The sequence below is a fragment of the Globicephala melas genome, chromosome 16, assembly GCF_963455315.2.
Source record: "Globicephala melas chromosome 16, mGloMel1.2, whole genome shotgun sequence".
In the NCBI taxonomy this organism is placed as follows: Eukaryota; Metazoa; Chordata; class Mammalia; order Artiodactyla; family Delphinidae; genus Globicephala; species Globicephala melas.
Genome location: NC_083329.1, coordinates 414,149 through 432,443, shown reverse-complemented (window position 1 = coordinate 432,443; position 18,295 = coordinate 414,149). Strand labels below are relative to the sequence as shown.

Here is an 18,295-nt window from a genome sequence, read left to right as displayed (position 1 = left end):
TGCAGCTGCTGCGGGGTCGGAGACCCCCCTCACCACTGTGAGGAGCCTCAAATCTGGGCCCTCGGACGAGAGGGAAGGGGTCCAAAGGCGGGTGACCTCCGGGCAGTGGGACCTCCGGGCTGGTCCCATGACAGGCTGGGCGTCGTCCTCAGGAAACGCCTCTGGGTCTTGAACGGATGCTCTGAGATGTTTTCCTGCTGCAGGAAAACCAATTCTGGCTCTTACTAGGCTTAACATAAAGGGGTTTTGCGTGTGTGAATAGAAACTGGCAGATAAGATGCTTTGGGAGGCAAGCTCTCCACCGCAGGCCCGGGAGGTGCATGGGCTCCCCCGTCGTGGGTCACATGCACCTGCGGCCCTCGGCCCCAGGGCATCAGGCCGTTGCTGTGGCCGCTGCGTCAGGAAGCAAGTCCTAGCTTTGTTCACCCCCCCCCTCCGCCATCCCTCCCCCAACCCCAGAAAGAGTCAGGGGTCTGGCCTCAGTCTTTAGGGGCAGCAGTGCAGGTGACAGCACCCAGAAAAGGTGGGGAAGGGGCTTGTAAGCCCCCCAGAGGGGGTGGACCCACCCCGGGTCCCTCAGCTCCAGGAGACACCAGGACACACGGGTCCCGATTGAGTCAGTGAGAGAACCGGACGGGCCAGACCCGGAGCGGCTCTTGCCTGTGGACATGAAACCAGTAACAGAGGCCCACGTGCACTTTTGTGAAGGGTCAGGGGGTCTCAGCCCCGGCTGATGTCACAGGAGGGACACACCATCATCTCCCATGAAAAGGACGACACACACAGGCCCAGGGACGCCGCCAGTGCCCGGTCAGACCTGAATCCAACACTCCTGGCTGATGACTCTCAATGAAAAGATCATCCAATATCAGGACTTGCCCAGGAAAACCTGCCTTTCCTCGACGTTTGCAGTGAGTTGCATCTGGCAGGAGGCCGGTGCCCGCGGAGCCTGACAAATGCAGAAACACCCTGGGACTACGGGGCCTCGTGAGCCCCCTTCCCGCCATCGCCTGACGCCAAATGCTCCAGAATTCGGGACGCGTGAGGGCCCCTGGCAGGCGGGACGCTGTGGGAGGCGGGACGCTAGGGCCCCTGGCAGGCGGGACGCTGTGGGAGGCGGGACGCTGTGGGAGGCGGGACGCTAGTGGGAGGCGGGACGCTAGGGCCCCTGGCAGGCGGGACGCTAGTGGGAGGCAGGACGCTAGGGCCCCTGGCAGGCGGGACGCTGTGGGAGCTGGACGCCCCCGGGAAGCAAGAACGGCAGGCTGCTCTCTCTCTCTCGTGAAACATCTATTCTCCACCAGGAGACCATCCTGCCCCTCGTCACAGAGGCCCATCCTCGCCCAGACGGAGGCTCCTGGCTGCAGGACAGAGGGCCCAGCAGCCTTCGTGCTCCCCTGGGTGTGGTGGAAGCCCTGCCAGGATCTGGCCACAGACCCTCCCCTGTGCCAAGCCTTCCCAGGCATCTTGAGTGGGCGGGACCTCCAGGTCTCCCCTGGGGACGTGCAGCCTCTGCGTCCCAGTCACCTCGAGGCTGGCGTCTGTTGGCTGCCTTTCCTCCTGAGCTCGTGATTCCGTGGATTTGGGCTGTGGGTGCAACGTGCCTCCTGCTGACAGCCTGGGTGTCCAGACGGGAGCTGTTGGTGTTCCGTGCACGTCTACACCCGCGCTTCAGGCTTCCTGGCCCGTGGACGGTCAGGACTGCAGCATGAGGGCAGCCACGGTGTCCGGCCTGTGGTCTGCCAAGAGGCACGGCGCCCTCCCCTGACCGCCTGCTTCTTCTGGGCAGGGCGCTATTTCTGGCTTCCCTGGGCAGCGGGGCCCCTGGGCAGCCAGACGCTGAGGCCCCCTTGGCACCCAGGTCACTCAGTGCCTCTTCCCGGGTGACCAAATTCAATCAGCTGTTGCCATGACAACAGCGACCTCCTCACCGAAGTCCCTGCGTCGGAGCAAAGTCGGGGTGCAGAGGCCCCAGCTGGGCCCAGGGTGGCTCCTCTGAGCACATCCTCTGGCTGGCCGGGCCTCCAGGAATGTCCACGAGGAGAGAAGCCACCTGAGCCCGGACGCGCTGGCTTCCTGACTCCCGCCGTGACAGGCCAAGGCCTTCTCGGGGTGCCTCTCTGCTCCCCACGACTCTATCCTGGAGGAGCCGCCAGCCACCTCCGCTGTCCTCACAGCCCAGGGAGGCACCAGTTGGAGCTGCTCTGGGCCTGGGGCGGGGGCGCCTGCCATGGACGCCCCTGTGGTCTGCGGGAATGGGACCAGCACGACGGCAGACCCCTAGCTCTGACCCCCAGCCCCGTGGTCACAGCCGGTGCAGCTCAGGTGGTCCTACAGGGGACACCAGGCAGCCCTCCACAGGCCCAGCTCAGCCTGTGGGCACTGGCCCCAGCCTGCTCCCCAGAGCCCAGCGTGTCCCCCAGGGCCGTGGGAGCAGAGTAGGGCATTCAGGCTGGGGCATCGAGCAAGGGCTCCACCCTCTGACCTGAGCAGTGGGAACCAGAGCACGGCTCAGCTTGTCCCCTGGGGCGGCCGTGACAAAGTCCCACAGAGCAGGAGGCTGGACGTCCAAGGTCCAGGCGCCTGCAGGTTGGCTTCTCCTGAGGCCTCTCCTTGCTGTGTAGAGGGCCCCTCCCGCCGTGTGCTGGTGCCGGCCCCTTCTTACAGGGACTCCGGTCCCTGCGGTCAGGGCCACCCGAGGACCCTACCCTACCTGAGCCACATCCCTAAAAGCCATCCCCTCCGGGTGGTGGGGACAGCTCAGTCCACAGCGGGCTTCTCGCGTGACTCGACGACTTGTACCGCACGAAGCGTCCAGAGCAGGGCTCGGTGCGGGCAGGGGGTCGGAGGTCAGAGGGGGGTGCCACAGGCTCTAGCCCCTACCTCCCAGCCTGGTGTGCCCCAAGCCCCTCCGGCTCCTCCACCGGCCCTGGGGGTGCCCCTGGCGGGTGTGCCCGGCCTCGCCCTGGGAACGCAGCTCCGACGCAGGGCACTTCCGGGGCTGCGTCAGGGGTTGGCCTCAGAGCCCCAGCCCCTGATGCAGCAGGCCTCGCTTACCTGATGAATAAAAAGACAGAACCTCCCTCAGCTCTGAATGTCCAGCCGGGGCATTCTGCCCTCAGTGTTACATCCTCCAGGGAAAATGGATATCCTTTGAACCCTGACCTTCAGCCCTTTACCTGGGCTGTGACAAACAGTGAAGGTTGTACACCTGGGGTTCTCGAGCCTGTTCACACCTGCTGCTCTTCCCCCACTGACCTGAGTCACCTCTGGGCAGACTTACTGAAATGATACAAATTCTCCTGGGAGACCGCTCAAAGCAGCATTGCAGTGGGCGTGAGGCCCGGAGTGGACTTGGGGGTAATCTGACACGAGCCTCATGGGGGCAAGTTGTGCCGTCATACAAGGGCATTTGACAGAAGCAGGAGCCGGGCGGTCCACCAGCCCCCCGGGAGGGCGAGGAGTCTGGAGGCCAACAGGCAGCACAGCAGGAGGCTGCCCTCGGGGAGCTGGCCGTCAGAGCCCCCAGAGGCGCCCGCAGCTGGCGGGGGGCCCACGAGGCCACACGCCGCCTGCCCTGAGCGCTCCACAGGTTGGGGACCTTCCCCTGCCCCAGGCCGACCATTTCTGCTGAGACCTGCGAACCTCCACCCGATCCAGGAAATGCTTCCAGCCCCTCGCCGGGCGGAGGCTGAGCCTGGGGACAGCCCGGCCACCTTGGTCACACGGGTGTGCTCTGTGTCCTTTCCAGGATTTGAGGACTGTCCTGTCCCTGCCCCAGTCCCCAGGGGAGTTCCTGCACCCCGTGGTGTACGCCTGCACCGCTGTCATGCTGCTGTGTCTGCTGGCCTCCGCCATCACCTACGTCGTGCACCAGAGGTAAGGCCCGCTCTGCCCCTCGCCTTCGAGGGCAAGCTTTCTCCTGCCCTCACGTAGCAAGGAGTCCAGGAAGGTGCTTCACAGGCAGCCGGCCAGCTTGAGGCTGCCCAGTGCCCAGACGGCGCTGGCAGCCGAGGGTGGCCAAGTGCTGGGCGACACCCTTGCCTTCCACCCCGGGCCCCCCCGTGCTCATCAATTCAGGTGACACGCGCTCTTTCTCCAATGGCACCGTGTCCGTTCAGGGGCCCCTACAGCCCATGGCCTGAGGAAGTTAGAGTAGCTGCAGAAACTTCGAGCAGCCTTGCCCTCTGCTTTTCATCTACATGGAAGTCCAGCTGGTTTCCTACAGAGCTGGTTTCCTGGCCATGTCGGCCTGGAGGGGCTGGGGCATCACTTGAAGATGCGCTGGGTAATGTGAGGAGGGGTCCCGACCACCATCAGGGTCAAGTCCACAATCAAAGTCATGGGCAAAGCCCAGGCCACAGTCATAACCACGGTCATGGGAAGAGGCTTGGGCATGTCCAAGGCCAGGGTCAGGGGAAGAGGCTTGGGCGTGTCCAAGGCCAGGGTCATAGGTAGAGGCTTGGGCGTGTCCAAGGCCAGGGTCAGGGGAAGAGGCTTGGGTGTGTCCAAGGCCAGGGTCATAGGTAGAGGCTTGGGCACGTCCAAGGCCAGGGTCATAGGTAGAGGCCTGGGTGTGTTCAAGGCCACAGAGAAGCTGTGGTCATAATCACAGCTGCAGGCATAGGCTAAGAAATTTCATTTTGTCCATCGCCAGGGCTGGGGACTGGTCATGGGTATGTTCACAGCCACAGGCAGCGTCCTATCCAGGTACAGGCCTGGCTACAGGGGATCATGTCAGAGACAGTCAATCACAGCCTCCTCCTAAGGTACAGCCTCTGCTCAGAGAGGGAAGAACTCTGTCTGGGGAACCAGGAGGTGGGACTGGGTTTCTTCCCCATCCTCCCTCTGGGACATTGGACAAATCATAGCGTCCCAGGGCCTCAAGGTCCTCGTCTGTCCAATGACCAGAGACCTCCCAGTCACAGTATTCCAGGGCGATTTTCCAAAAAACCACCCAAGGCCACATGCTAAGGTGGATTCAGCGTGTCCATCCATCTTTCCCCGACCTGGTCTCTCTGGTGTGCTTTTCCCTGCCCGTCTTCGTCCCGCTCCGAGGTCTTCAGCCATTCCCCGCGTGGACGGGACGTGGCATTTGGAGAAAAGGGTTCACTTCTACGCTCTGCCCTGAGAGGCCGGTTCCTGACCTGAAATCTCCGTTCCCGCAGCACCATCCGGATCAGCCGGAAAGGCCGGCACACGCTCCTGAACTTCTGCTTCCACGCAGCCCTGACCTTCTCCGTGTTTGCTGGTGGCATCAACCGCACCACGTACCCTATCCTGTGCCAGGCGGTGAGTGCTGTTGGGTCTTCATTTTGCTACAGACTCTGAAGTGTTTGTCGACTCTCCTCTCAAAGGGGAAATTCGTGATAACCGTCTTGTGTATGAAACCACATTCAAGTGCTTGCTCAGGCTTCTCGTGAAGGGCACAGTTAAGCATCCAGTGTGTCTACACCTCTCCCACGTGAGTCTGACCGATTTGCTCAGCATTTGATCATGTCATTTAGTTTATTTTCCAATCGGACCAGTTTTCTCCAAGGCCTATGGTGACATGTTAATGAGACATTCATAGTCCGGGGCTCATCACAGAAACAGGGACACGACCTGCCTCTCCTGCAGAGACAGGTGGGGTAGGAGCACAGGGGTGGGACCCCCTGCTCCCTCGGCCCAGGTAAGAGTCCACGGATGTAGGCGAGAGAGCGCCATCGCTGGTGGGTCGCCGGGGATTCGGGGCCGTGGAAGAGACACGCGGGCCCCACCCTCCAAGTGGGACTCGGCGGTCTTGTGCTGGGGAGGTCTGGCCCTCTCAGGTGAAAGGGGAGCACAGAGAAGACACAGAGGGGTCTTCTTCCCACCCCACAGCCCCGCCTGACCTTCCTTAAAAGGGGGGAAAGGGACTTCCCTGGCGGTCCAGTGGTTAAGACTCCGCACTTCCACTGCAGGGGGCCCAGGTTTGATCCCTGGTCGGGGAACTAAGATCCCACCTGCCATGCAGCGTGGCCAAAAGAAGGCGGGGCGGGTAGTACGAACTACCCTCCGGTCCTGACAGAGCCCAGAAAGAGGCCCTTCCGTCAACTGTGAGTCAAGGACAGAAGGCCCAGGTGCCTTTGCAACTGGACATCGAGGCCCCTCGTGCTCTCCCCCTCCAGCCTCTCACCAGCCCGCCTACTCCTGGCCTCAGCTCAGCCCAGTGGACAGTGCCCTCCAGGCGGGCAGACCCCTCCAGCACCCAGGCGGGGGCCAGGTGGGGCTTCCCCACGGACCACAGGGCATCTCACCAAGGACTCATTTGGTGTGCGTCCATCTGCTTGGACCACGTGGAGGCAGCGTCTCTGCCAGCACCCACCGGGACGTCACATGCACCCCTCGCAGCCTTGGTTGTGTGAATTCAACAACAGTTTATTGACAGCCGTTAGGGCTGCTGCAGCCCAGTTACCTGGCCTCCACGCCCCCTGTCCACACGAAAAATGACTCATCCTCCTGCACAGACGGCGGCAGCTGGGCGGCTCCTGGGTGTCAGGGGCAAGAGGCTGCTCCCACAGGGACACCTGGGGGAGGAGTCAGGCTGTGAGCTACCCCCGCCCCGATCCTTGGGGAGGAGTCAGGCTGTGAGATCCCCCCCGATGCCCTCCCCCCTGCAAACAGGGTGCCAGACCCATGAGACAGGACCCGGGGGCCCTGTGGCCCAGTCTCCCCACGCTCCTCTACACAGAAGAGAGGTCACTTTTCTGCAAATCCATGTTAGGGCCAACCATCCCATTGGGAAGCCAATTCTGCCACCTGTTCCTGGACCCCAGCAGAAAAGTCACCAGCATGTCCCTGAAAACCACGCAGAGGGGCAGACACGCTTCCGGAAGCCTCTCGATAGCGTGGAAACACGCCCTGGGAGAGCCCCGGGAAATCCAGTTTACCGTCCGCTGCGAACACCTGCTGAGACGTGGAGCCATCTGGAAGCAGTGATATGCATTGCTATCTTTATTCCACACTTTGCCACCAACGCTCCGCACGCCAGGACCCTGCAGCGGGAGCCCTGGAACCTGGCGGTGCAGCCAGCCCCTCAGGTCATCACGGCCCTTACAGGCCTGGGAGCCCCGCCTCCCCCAACCGGGAGCCCACCCCAAGACTGCCAGCCCAGACAGAGGCTCTGGGGGCCAGGCATCCTTGTGGCAGCCGAGGCCTGGCCGGTGCAGCCGGGTGGACCCCGAAGTGTGTGGTGGATGGGGGCGGACAGGCCTGGGGGGTCTGGAGAGGCAGGATCTGCAGAGGTCCTGCTGGCGTGAGACATGCTCGGTCCCCTCGTAGTGACAACCTCATGGCCCTGTCGGGGAGCAACCTCGGTTCTGGAGTCCGTGCTGGCCTGGCTTCCCGACCACGTTTCCAGAAGGAACTCGCTTTCTCTCACAGACGAGCCATAGGCCAGGTCTGGGGCAGTGAGAACAAGATTCCAGCAGGACGGCCGGCTACACGCAGGCTGGACGTCACCCACCGAGCGCCCAGAGGAGAGAGAGCAGGTGCGGGGCTGGGTGGCCACAGCCATGGGGCCGCTGCTCGCTGGAGGAGAGAGAGCCCAGAGGACACGGCCCAGGACCAGGACGGTTGGAAGGTGTGAAGGCTGACACCCTGTGTCGAGCCGACCGGCCACGGTGCAAACATCTTTTTGGTCAAACCTCTTCCTGCGCGCAACTGTGAGCGTGTTTCTGCGTGAGGTGAACATTCGAGCCGTGGCCCGAGGAAAGCAGACTGTCCTCCCCAACACTGGCCTCATCCACTCCACGCGGGCCTGGACAGAAGAGAAGTCTGAGTGAGAGAGACCCCTGCGTGTCCTGGGGCTGGGACCTCAGTCTCTCTCCTTTGGATCCGGGCTCAGACCGAAACCGCACAGTCAGCTGTCCCGCCAGCTGCAAATTCTGGGTCTCAGCCTCCGTGATCACACAAGCCGAGTCATTAGCATAAATGTGGATTTGCTCCGGCCGGCGGCCAGCCTGCCCGCACCGCAACAGCAACAGCTCACCACCACCCGAGGCCTGACACAGACCCTGCAGCCAACCCTCCTCATCCAGGTGTCACAGGGAAATGTGTTAGAGAGACATGAGGAACGAGAGTGGCTCAGGATGGCTGGAGGGAACAGACGGTTGTTATGGCGACGAAACCATGGCTGCGAGCCTCACTGAAGGGCTCCCTGACATCATGGGCACGGGCGGCCGCCGCGGGCCCCGCTAATCCCTGTGCATCCGCACCAGCCCTGGGTCCGGAAGCACGGGCGGCGGCCCGCATGGCAGAGGGGCCGTCTGGACGCCAGGGTAACGACCCTGCGACCGCTCCACGCGTCCAGCCTGAAGCTGGTGTCTGGCAGACGGAGTCCTGCCGTTTACACCTTCTCATCACCCACAAACTTTCACAGTCCGGGCGATGCTCGGGGCAGACGGGTGAAGGGCAGACCTGGCTCTGCTGCCTCCCTGCCCCCACTCTGGGTTTCGGGTCCTCTTCCCGGCCTGGGACCAGCTCCAGAGGCCGAGGGTGGCGTTCCTTCTAAGGACGTGTCTCTGACTGTTTCTACTCACACGTGATGAGAGCCACTCTGCTGTCCTGCAGTCGAGGGCCAGGCCCACGTGGTCCCCTTTCCTCCTGTTTCTGGTGCGGGGAGTTCTAGCCCCTCAGGTCCTCATGCCTCCTCCTCTCGGCCAGGCTGGGGTGAGGCCGTGAGCTCAAGGCCCCAGGCGCACACGGCCCCACTACGAGGCCCAAGCCAGGCGGAGGGAAGGGCTGGGCTCTCCCCCCTGCAGGGAGCCACCTGAAACCGTAAACACAGCCCGGGGAGTTTCCCACCACCCCACGGCGTTCTCACCCATTATTACGGAGCCTTCTCATAAGTAAAGGCTGAACCCTGGAGTTGATAAATCATTATGATGGTGCGACGTTACCTTTATTCCCAGAATCGCTGTGTTCCTTAAACGTTGGCATCCTTACAATTACAGCCATGTTTGACTTGTCATTGCGAAATGTCAGGTTATTACTTCAAAGGCAACTCATTTTACAGAATCGGATGGAGATGACGGGGTGTGGAATACGTAATCAGCTGAGGCAGATTATTGCCACAGTAATGAGCGACTCCGACTGGCAGGGGGTGAACTTCAGCCTCTGACCCCAAGCGCTGTATCTCACCCGCGAGCCGCAAACACCGGAATCCCGGGAGACCCCGCTGCGCCGTCGCCCCCCCTTCCTTTGGTGGGCGCCGGTGGGGCTGAGCCATGCCAACCACACAGACGTGTGCACCCGGCCCACGTGCGGGAGGCTGTGCTCGCCACTAGGACCGTGCCCAGGGTGTTGTTCACACACCTCTCTGCAGGACGGCCACGCTGACCGTTCAAGGGTCCTGGCAGCCCACGCGACTCCCTTGAGCTCCAGCCCCTGTGAAGTGTGGCATCTGCCCCGAGGACCCCAGTGCCCCCTGCCAGTCCCACTTCCTGTCACCACCTCCTGAGGATGCAAGGGGGAGGGGCTCGGACTCGGGGGAACGCGTGCTGGCGGAGGCAGGGCCGGGGGTGGTTGGCTCACTCGCTCTCTCCCCCCAGGTGGGCATCGTGCTGCACTACTCCACACTCTCCACCATGCTGTGGATCGGAGTGGCCGCCAGGAACATCTACAAGCAGGTGACCAAGAAGGCCCCGCTGTGCCCGGGGGCAGACCAGCCGCCGCACCCCAGGCAGCCCCTGCTCAGGTACTGAGTGCACCTGGCCGCCCCCCCACCAGGCCCAGGAGACCCCGGCCCTGGACCTCCCTCTGGGGCTCTTGGGGCCTGAGGATGAGCCAGTGGCTCAGGTGGCCAGGGGCAGGGTGGGGCTCTGGTGCGGGGTGACTGCCCTCTGGTGCCGCTGAGTTCCCGCGGGGAGAACCCCGGCACCATGCTGGGTGGGCGTGGGGAGGGATGGCTCCGTGGCGGGTCCGTAGCCTGGTCTGGGCTTTGGTCTATTCACGGGTCTCAGAGAGCTAAGGGAGGGCCTGGTCTCAAGGTGACCGCGAGGCTCGGCCACAGGTTCGGAGGCCCCCGCCAGCCAGCTGTCCCCGATGCCTCCTTGGGCCGCGCAGGCTCGAGGTGGACGTGGTCGGAGCAGGCCTGGGGCCGATGGGAGCCCCAGACCCCCTGCCAGCATCTGAGCCAGGGAGACGCTGTGGCACCAGCCTGCCGGGGCCACAGCAGGAGTGCATCTCACTTCACGCCAAGGAGCGATCTCGGCTCCTTTAGGCAAGGACGCACCTGCCCCAGCACTGGGCAGCCATCTGTGGCAATCAGGGTTTTGCTGGGCTCTGACCTTCAATTTTCTGAGCCAAGACTGAACCCAAATCAGCCGTCGGCAAGAGCCAGGCTCAGATCCGCCTACGTGGCCCTGAGCCTGGGCACCAGCTGCCCAAAGCCATCCGGCTGCCACCGTCTCCAGGACATCACCTGAGCTCGGAGAGCATAAGCCTTGGCTGCCCACCGAGCTTCCCCAGGGTGCCCGCTGGTGGTGATGTGCAGCTCGGCCAGAGGTCGCCCTGGACACTGGGCTGGGGGCGGGGAGGGGGACCCTTGGCGTTTGGGAGCCTTTTGCCTGGGATTCCTGAGACGATCCCAACCAGGTGGTCCCTGGGAAAGGCAGCTGCTGCCGCTGTGAGGTTGCGGCCCATGCGGGGGGCACCAGGGACACCCGGCCCCTCGGACCGAGCTCTGTCTGGCTTTGCACTTGGAGGGACGTGGACCAGCGCTCAGTAAGCCCACAGCCCGGCAGAGCGGCCATTCTGAGGCAGATTAAAAAGCGCCCTGTGTTATTTAAGCGGATAGCGACCCCCCGCAACACCACCCCGTCCCCGCCCCCAGGCTTCCGACACTATTTGATTTTCAGGTGGAGCAGACGCGCTGCCATGTGGCAATCAGGGGCAGTGGCGCTTTCACAGTGACTTGGGCCAGGGAAGCAGGATTTCGTCATCTCGTCTCCTGCCAGGGAGGCCCCAGGTCCCCTGGGTTTAAAAATCACTCTCAAAATGCATTTGCGGGTCTGAAATTGATTGAAGCGCTGCCTGGTTGCTTGAAGACTGGGGTGGAGCTGTGGAGCTCGCTCTGTTTTTCTCTGACAGCTTCAAAATGCACGTGACCCGGCTGGGCGCCCAGCACCACGGGGCTCCATGACCTGGGGCCTGGGGTGGGGACTGCCCCAGCCGCGCTGTCACACCCGCAGGTCACTGGGGGAATTTGGCCGCTCCTGGTGCTGGCCGGACGCCACTGCCACACCCCCGCCCCAGCGTCCATTTCCTTTAGTACGAAGGGCCTTGACACTGGGGCGTCCACGTAGCGCTGTGACCCCAGTAGCTCCCTCGGTTACCGGCCTGCCCGTCGCCACCCCGTCCCGGCACGCACACCCGCCACGGGTGCAGATGTCGGAGGGCGGGGGCGTCTGCTTCCGGCTCCCCCCATCACCAGCACAGTCTGCTCTCTCGGCCCGGCCTGGCCGGGGGCTGGCGGCGAATGTGATGGGCCTGGGCCTTCTCCAGAGAGACCAGAGGCTGATCGTGGGGACCCCAAAGGCTGGGAGGAGCCGTCAGGGACCAGAGACTTTCGTCCCAGGCCCCCAGGGCTCACATTCTGCCCTCCACGCTCCAGGCCCTGCAGCCTCTGCCCTCAGCCTCCTCAACCGGAAGCACCCTCATCAGTGGGGATCTTCCAACCGGCCCCGCAACAGGCGTCCTTTTCCTGCATCCTTGACCCCACTCCGGAAAGTCGCCTGGGCTTTACCAACAGCAACAGGAAGCTAGCTCCTGGGACTCCCTGAGAGGGAAGCGCCCCAAAAGGCCACGTGCCGCCAGGGCGTGCTGCGTAAGCTGTCAGAACAGAGCGCACCATGTCTTGCTGGACCCTCGGGGAGGGCTGGGCGGCACGGGCAGTGGCCAGAGACCCTGTGTCCTCCCAGCCCAGCTCTGCAGTTTTCCACTGAGAAATAAAAAGAAAACAGTTGTGAAATCCCACACAAATACTAAAACAGTTTTCTCCATTTCTGCAAAAACGGCCACTGGACTTCGGATAGAGATTGCCTTGAATCTGGAGAGCACGTTAAGATGTGTTACCATTTTAACATTAGTAGCAGCATCCAATCTGAACGCAGGATGTCTTTCCATTCTTCTTTAATTCCTCCCAGGAATGTTTTACGGTTTTCAGTGCACATATCGTGTGCTCCGTGGTTGAATTTTTCCCTAAGTATTTTTTTATGCTATTGTAAATGGGATTGTTTCCTTAGCTTTATATTCAGGCTGTTCACTGCGTATGTACAGAAATACAACTGATTCCTTGTGTTGATCTTGTGTCCTGCAACTTGGCTGAAATTGCTTACAAGCTCCAGCAACTTTCCGTGGACCCTTTGGGGTCTTATCTACCTCATGTCATCTGCATGGAGGGAGTATTACTTCTTAAAGGTTTCCAATGTGAGTGCTTTTCTTTCTTTTCTTGCCTAATCGCTCTGGCTAGGACTTCCAGGACTGTGTTAGTCCTCTCTCTTTTTCTCTTAGTCTAGCTAATAGTTAGCCAATTTTGTCAATCTTTTTGAAGAACCAACTTTGATCTCATCCATTTTCTCTATTTTGTAATTTTTCTTTTTTGAAATAGGCGACGTTTATTGAGCACATACTCTGTCGCGCTCTACGCTAAAGGGCAGGCACGTGTTTTACGATTATTCACAGTTTGTTTAGAACAGAAAATGTGTCTGGCGTAAAGGAAGTTTAATAATACCTCATAGTTTACACAGTACTTTCACACACATTGGAGGGAACATGACTGTTTCTATTTTACAAAATAAGGAAACTGAGGCATAAAGAGATTTGAGGGTTGTCCCGGTTCATGCATCAGCAGCTCATTAGTGATCGCCTCTATTGTATTTATCTCTGCTCTAGTGTCTATTATTCCCTTCCTTCTGCTGATTTGAATTCAGTTTGCTCTTCTTTGTCCCACTTCCTTACAGTATAAAGTCAGATTCCCGATCTGAGATCTTTCTGTTTTGACTCTAGAACTTATGGCTATGAATTTCCCTCTGGGCAAAAGCTGATCAGCTTTTGCTGATCCCAGAGGTTGTGGTGTGTTGTGGGGTTTATTCATGCGTCTCAAGGTCTTTTCTGATTGTCCTTGTGATTTTCTCTTCTACCCACTGGTTATTTATGAATGTGTTGTTTATTTTGCACAGATCATGCGGTTTTCAGGGGCTGGGGTGAATCTCTCTAGAATTGTGCTGAAAGTCTTAGAGACAGCTGAGTGAGGGAATTCCAGATTGACTGAAGGGCCACGTGGCTGAGGGGAGAGAACTTGACTCCAATGATGGGAAACATACTATTTCATTCCTTCCGGTGTTTGGAAAGCTCTGAGGTCAGGGTCAGGAGCCGGGGAGGGCCTGGGGTGGAGGCAGGTTACTTTGCAGGTTCTGCTGGGGGGCTGCACGGCCAGGTTAGCTGTCTGCTTTCTCTATGTGAGGAATGGAATGGGTGTGGAGTGTGGGCTCTAGGGGAGCACCTCGATTCAGGCCCCGGGCCAGGCCCAAGGGTCACCGAGCAGAGTCAAGGCCTTTACGGGCCTCTCATGGCTGTGGGCTGAGAGTGCCTTGGGTCCCTGGCCCGTCAGTCCTGCCTCAGGGCTTCTTGCTGGGGTGTCACCACTTGGAACAAAAGGGTGTACATTTAGACAAGGGGGTGCTACCCCTCAGCTTTGGGGTTGGGAGTCTGGGGATGGGCCAGACTCAGAGCCTCAGCTGGGCCCAGGATGTCAGCACCAGGACCTTCTGGTTTTCTTGGGGTGGGGGTGGGGGGTAGGCCTTGCGGAACCAGCACATGGGCAGCGCAGGAAGCATTGTGAAGGGCTAGGGGGAGAGCGGAGGTGGGAAAGAACAGCAGGAGGTGAGAGAGGACCATACGCCCCACAGGGGAGCTGCCCAGTGAGGGGGCAGGACTGGAGCATGGACCCGGCCAGGAGCCCGGTCCAGCTCCCAAGGGCCCACCCAGCCCAGCCTCCACCACCAGGCCCCCTGATCCAGGACACAGCTCTGCGCACCCATGACGGGGTCCCCTCACACCAAGATGCCTGGAGGGACTCAAGGCAGAGCTCCCCACTGCAGCCACCACCGCCCAGTGTCCATGCAGCCCTGGTGCAGCCTTCGGTCCCCAAGGTGCCAATGCTGTTTCTCAGAGGTCCCAACACAACTAATAGTGTGTCCACGAGGGACACAAAACCACACCCACACTCCTGTGTGTCCACATGGACCCGAGCACACACCCAGCGCCCTGGTGTGTCCACGTGGACCCAAGCGCACGCCGAGCACCCTGGTGTGTACACGTGGACCCGAGCCCACGTCCAGCGCCCTGGTATGTCCACATGGACCTGAGCCCACACCCAGTGCCCTGGGGTGTCCACGTGGACCCGAGCCCACGCCCAGCGCCCTGGTGTGTCCACGTGGACCCGAGCCTATGCCCAGCGCCCTGGGGTGTCCACGTGGACCCGAGCCCACGCCCAGCGCCCTGGGGTGTCCACGTGGACCCGAGCCCATGCCCAGCGCCCTGGTGTGTCCACGTGGACCTGAGCGCATGCCCAGCACCACCACACACAGCAGGCAGCTCAGTAAGGCACTGGTACCATCACCCCCACGCCAGTGTCAGGAAGCTGGGCGCTGCTCCACGTTGTTCTCGTCCCCTCCCCACGTCAGGAGGAGCCCCTGTGTTCCCAGGCTCCTCTCCTCTGTCACCCTGGCCCCCCTCAGCCACTGTACTCCCTTCAGACTGCTCTCCGTCCCCCAGGCCTCCCACCCTCAGTGCCCTTCCGTCCAACCCCCATCCCTCCAGAGTCCCCTCCTAACGTGGAAGCACGCAGGGCCCCGACGCCACTAATGCCGGTCCCCAGCCTGAGCCCCCGCCTTCCCCCAGCAGCCCCTGCTAGGACGCCTGCTTCCACCATGTGGTGACGGCCCCTCCCCACGCCTGCCACTCCCTTTGCTCCTGCAGGACCGTATCCCTGGATCCCACAGAATGCTGTTGGCAGCCATCCCAGTACATCTAACAGGGGCTTTGCTGCGTCCTCCCCCTGGACTGAGGGAAAGGACTGCCTCTGCCCCTTTGTCTCCTCTGAACCAGGCTCACAGCTCTTCCTCATTAAATGTCGAAACCACATGCAGGTAAATGATAGTGACTCAGTAAATATTTTTTAATTTGGCCTTGAATGCATAACCTCAGTGCTAATCTGAGCTGGAGGAAAGCAGTCTGATCAAAACTCTGTTCTGACGTGAGGACCAGAGGCTCAGCTATCATCGCGGCACTCCCGGGGTCCCCCCCTCCACTGCTCGGCATGGAGGCGGTGGCTGCTTGGCTGTGGTTCCACAGAGGAGCCCACACGGGGCCGCAGTGGGAGGAGACCCTTCAAGCTGAGTCTGGGAGAATCTGCACAGGCTAGCACGCTGGGGAGGGGTTTCTAGGAATGTAGGCGCTGGGTGAGGGGTGATAAAGCACAGCTCCGGGAAGAAACGCAGACGAGGCCTCGAAGGGGGCTTGCTGTACTCACAGAGGGGGCCACGGAGCCACGCCAGGCACACGAGGCACAGCCGAGGTGCTCAACCCAGAGGTGCGGACCTTGCTGGGGCCCGGGGCGCGCTGGGGCACTGGCACCGGGGAATTCCACTGGGTGGGCTGAAAGCAAAACCAAGCGGCAGGAACAGGCAGAAGAGCGAGTCCAGGGCTGGGTCTGCCACGCGGGCTCAGCTGGTCGGGGTGTGAGTTGCAGCGTGCGGCTGAGAAGGTGCTGAAGCTCCAAGCAAGCAGCCAGTGGAGGATTCTTCGCACGGGAGCGTCCTCCAGGAGCAGAAGGCACGCAGGGCGCTGCCCAGGGAAGCCGGCTGCGGGCACATTCAGATCTGCCCTGGGGACCGGCTGCACAGGCGCCCCTGCAGCCCGAGCGCCACAGCTGGTGACCTCCAGACCTGCCATTGGCACAAGTGTCCATTGGCACATGGAACACGCTCATCAGTCAGTGATATGGGGAACCACCGAGACCCAGGTCCCCAGCCGCCAGCCTCAGGGAGCAGAGCCGGCCTGCTGGTCAGCACTTCCGAGTGTCAGCGGGGAGGAGAGGGAGAAAGCTGGGGAGGGAGAGCCTGGCTGAGAGACACAAACAGAGAAAATGAGGCAGGTGTCCACACTGAGGGCCAGGGGGCCATGGCTCGGCCACTGCTGAGAGGCCACCACCACGAGGAGGGCTTGGCTCCCAAACTTCACGACTGTGTGTCTCTTTAGCCTTGTTCAGGCCCTTCTCTGTCCACGTCTCTACCTTCCCTGCCTGTGTCATCCCCACGGAAGGAGCCGCGTGTAACCTGGTGATCGTGGGTCTCCAAGCCCAGCCACTCGTGGGCCGTTCAGCCAGCACCGGGGGAGCCACTGGAACAGCTGTGCAGGGCACCGTCCGCAGCCTCTGTGGATGGGCTGGGCGGCCAAGGCCCCTCCGCCAGGGTCTCTGGGTGGAGAGACCTCTCCACCTCTCCCGCTCCCTTAGCCTCAGTCCATTTGGGTGGCGAAAACAAAACTCCACAGGCCGGCAGCTTAAACGACAGACACTTGTTTCCCACGGTCTGGAGGCCAGCCGTCCAGCACAAAGGCACCAGCAGCTTCGGTGTCTCGTGAGGACCAGCTTCCTGGTTCCTAGATGTCCATCTTCTCGCTGCGACCCGACACGGCAGAAGGGGCTGGGAGCTCTCTGGGGTCTCTCATACGGCGCTAATCCCATTTGTGAGGGCTCCACTCACACGACCAAGTCCCCTCCTAATCCCACCACTTGGGTTTAGGATTTCAATGGGAACGGGGGACATTCAGTCCACAGCCGTCGGCCAGAGCAAGTCGACCTCACAATCAAACGCGCTTCTTGCTGTGGTGTCACCGAAGCTCAGGGGCTCATCCCCAATTCAGCTGCATGTAATTACACGCTAACTTTGCAATCTGTTCTGCCCTTTCTGCTAAAGTGCGCCTAGGTGGTTTCCTCTTACTTAAGGTCAGCTGGTGGTTTTCTCATCTGGAAACTGCAGCTGGCGCTGGTGCTGAGGTGCCTACACCCTGGGTGACAGGCGCCTGCAGGTCATCCATTAGCCCACGTGCAGTCGGCCCCGACCCTGGACGGCCCTGCCTGGTGGAGGGATAGTTCCCTGGGGCTCCCTCTGCCAGGAACCCCTTCTCGCAGCAGTGATTAAAGACGGCCAGGGGCTTGGGACACGCTCGGCAAGCGCTGGGCCAGCCGGAACCACACAACCCCCCGGCACGGCCATGGGGGCAGAGGGCTCCGGGGCCGTCGGTGAACCGAGCAGGACCCTCCAAGCCTGACCCCCGGGGCCCCGTGAGGCCACACCTGGGATCACGTCCTGGCTCACAGACCTGGTCCAGGAACACAGGGCTCCTTCTAGGTGAAAGCAACCACGCGGCCCCACGTGCCGGCGCATCACTGAGAGAAGCATGGCAGCTGGGGTGTGGTTTCATGCCGGTCATCGTAAAGTGCCCTGGCTACATGTTAAACGCAGGGCACACGCTGAACAGGAGATGGTCTTGGAGCGTCTGCATGGCATAGTCAGGGCTCGGACAGGCGTCCCTCACCGTGTGGCCCTGAGGCCTTCAGCCACCAGCTTTGCTCCAGGCCTCAAATCCTCAAGGGTTATCATCTTCCTCCACTGCGGTCAGTGCAAGCTGCGTGAGGGTCTGCATCTCAGAGGCACATCGCTGGCTCTAAAAGCCACACACCTGGGCAATGGATGTGGACGTCTCTCTCCCCTGAGTTGAAATCATCAACCTGATCTCTCGCGTTTCAGAAGTCCTGAGCAACACAAGGAACGCTAACTGCACCAGGAGATGATGGACACCGGGTCTGAAGGGCGGTGCCTGGGCAGGTTCACAGGTCATCCTCACTCCAGCTTCCACCCCCCCGCCGACTGCATCTCCCTGGCTCAAGGACACAGGGAGGCCTGGCAGCAGTGACCCCCATGAGAGTCGTTCACATCCGCTCTTCATGTCAGCGCGTCTCGTCCATAAAGACCCAGGCTCCACGAGGGCGCGGACCAGCCAGGGTCTGTCGGCTGACGGTGGTTCCTCAGGCTGTCCTGGGGGAGGGTGCCTTCAGCACGTCTGGCCCCGGACAGTGGACCGACTGTCCAGCGGGGCGAGGGGGACTCATGGCCCTCACCGCGCGGTCAGGACCCTCATCACAGCCTGACGCGGCTTCTCCCAGGTCCTTTCTGGGGGCTCCTTCACCCACTGGTCTCTTCTGGTG

The 18,295-nt window shown here is 61.3% G+C and overlaps 1 protein-coding gene across 2 annotated transcripts in view; it reads left to right on the top strand.

Moving 5' to 3' along the window:
* Positions 1–18,295, top strand: part of ADGRA1 (adhesion G protein-coupled receptor A1) — a 35,644-nt gene that overhangs the window by 5,394 nt on the left and 11,955 nt on the right. For both annotated transcript variants that reach the window (XM_030832154.2, XM_060286468.1), the window contains exons 3-5: positions 3,752–3,879; positions 5,169–5,292; positions 9,573–9,718. In XM_030832154.2, the coding sequence (XP_030688014.2) occupies positions 3,752–3,879; positions 5,169–5,292; positions 9,573–9,718 (398 nt within the window). The remainder of the gene's footprint in view (positions 1–3,751; positions 3,880–5,168; positions 5,293–9,572; positions 9,719–18,295) is intronic.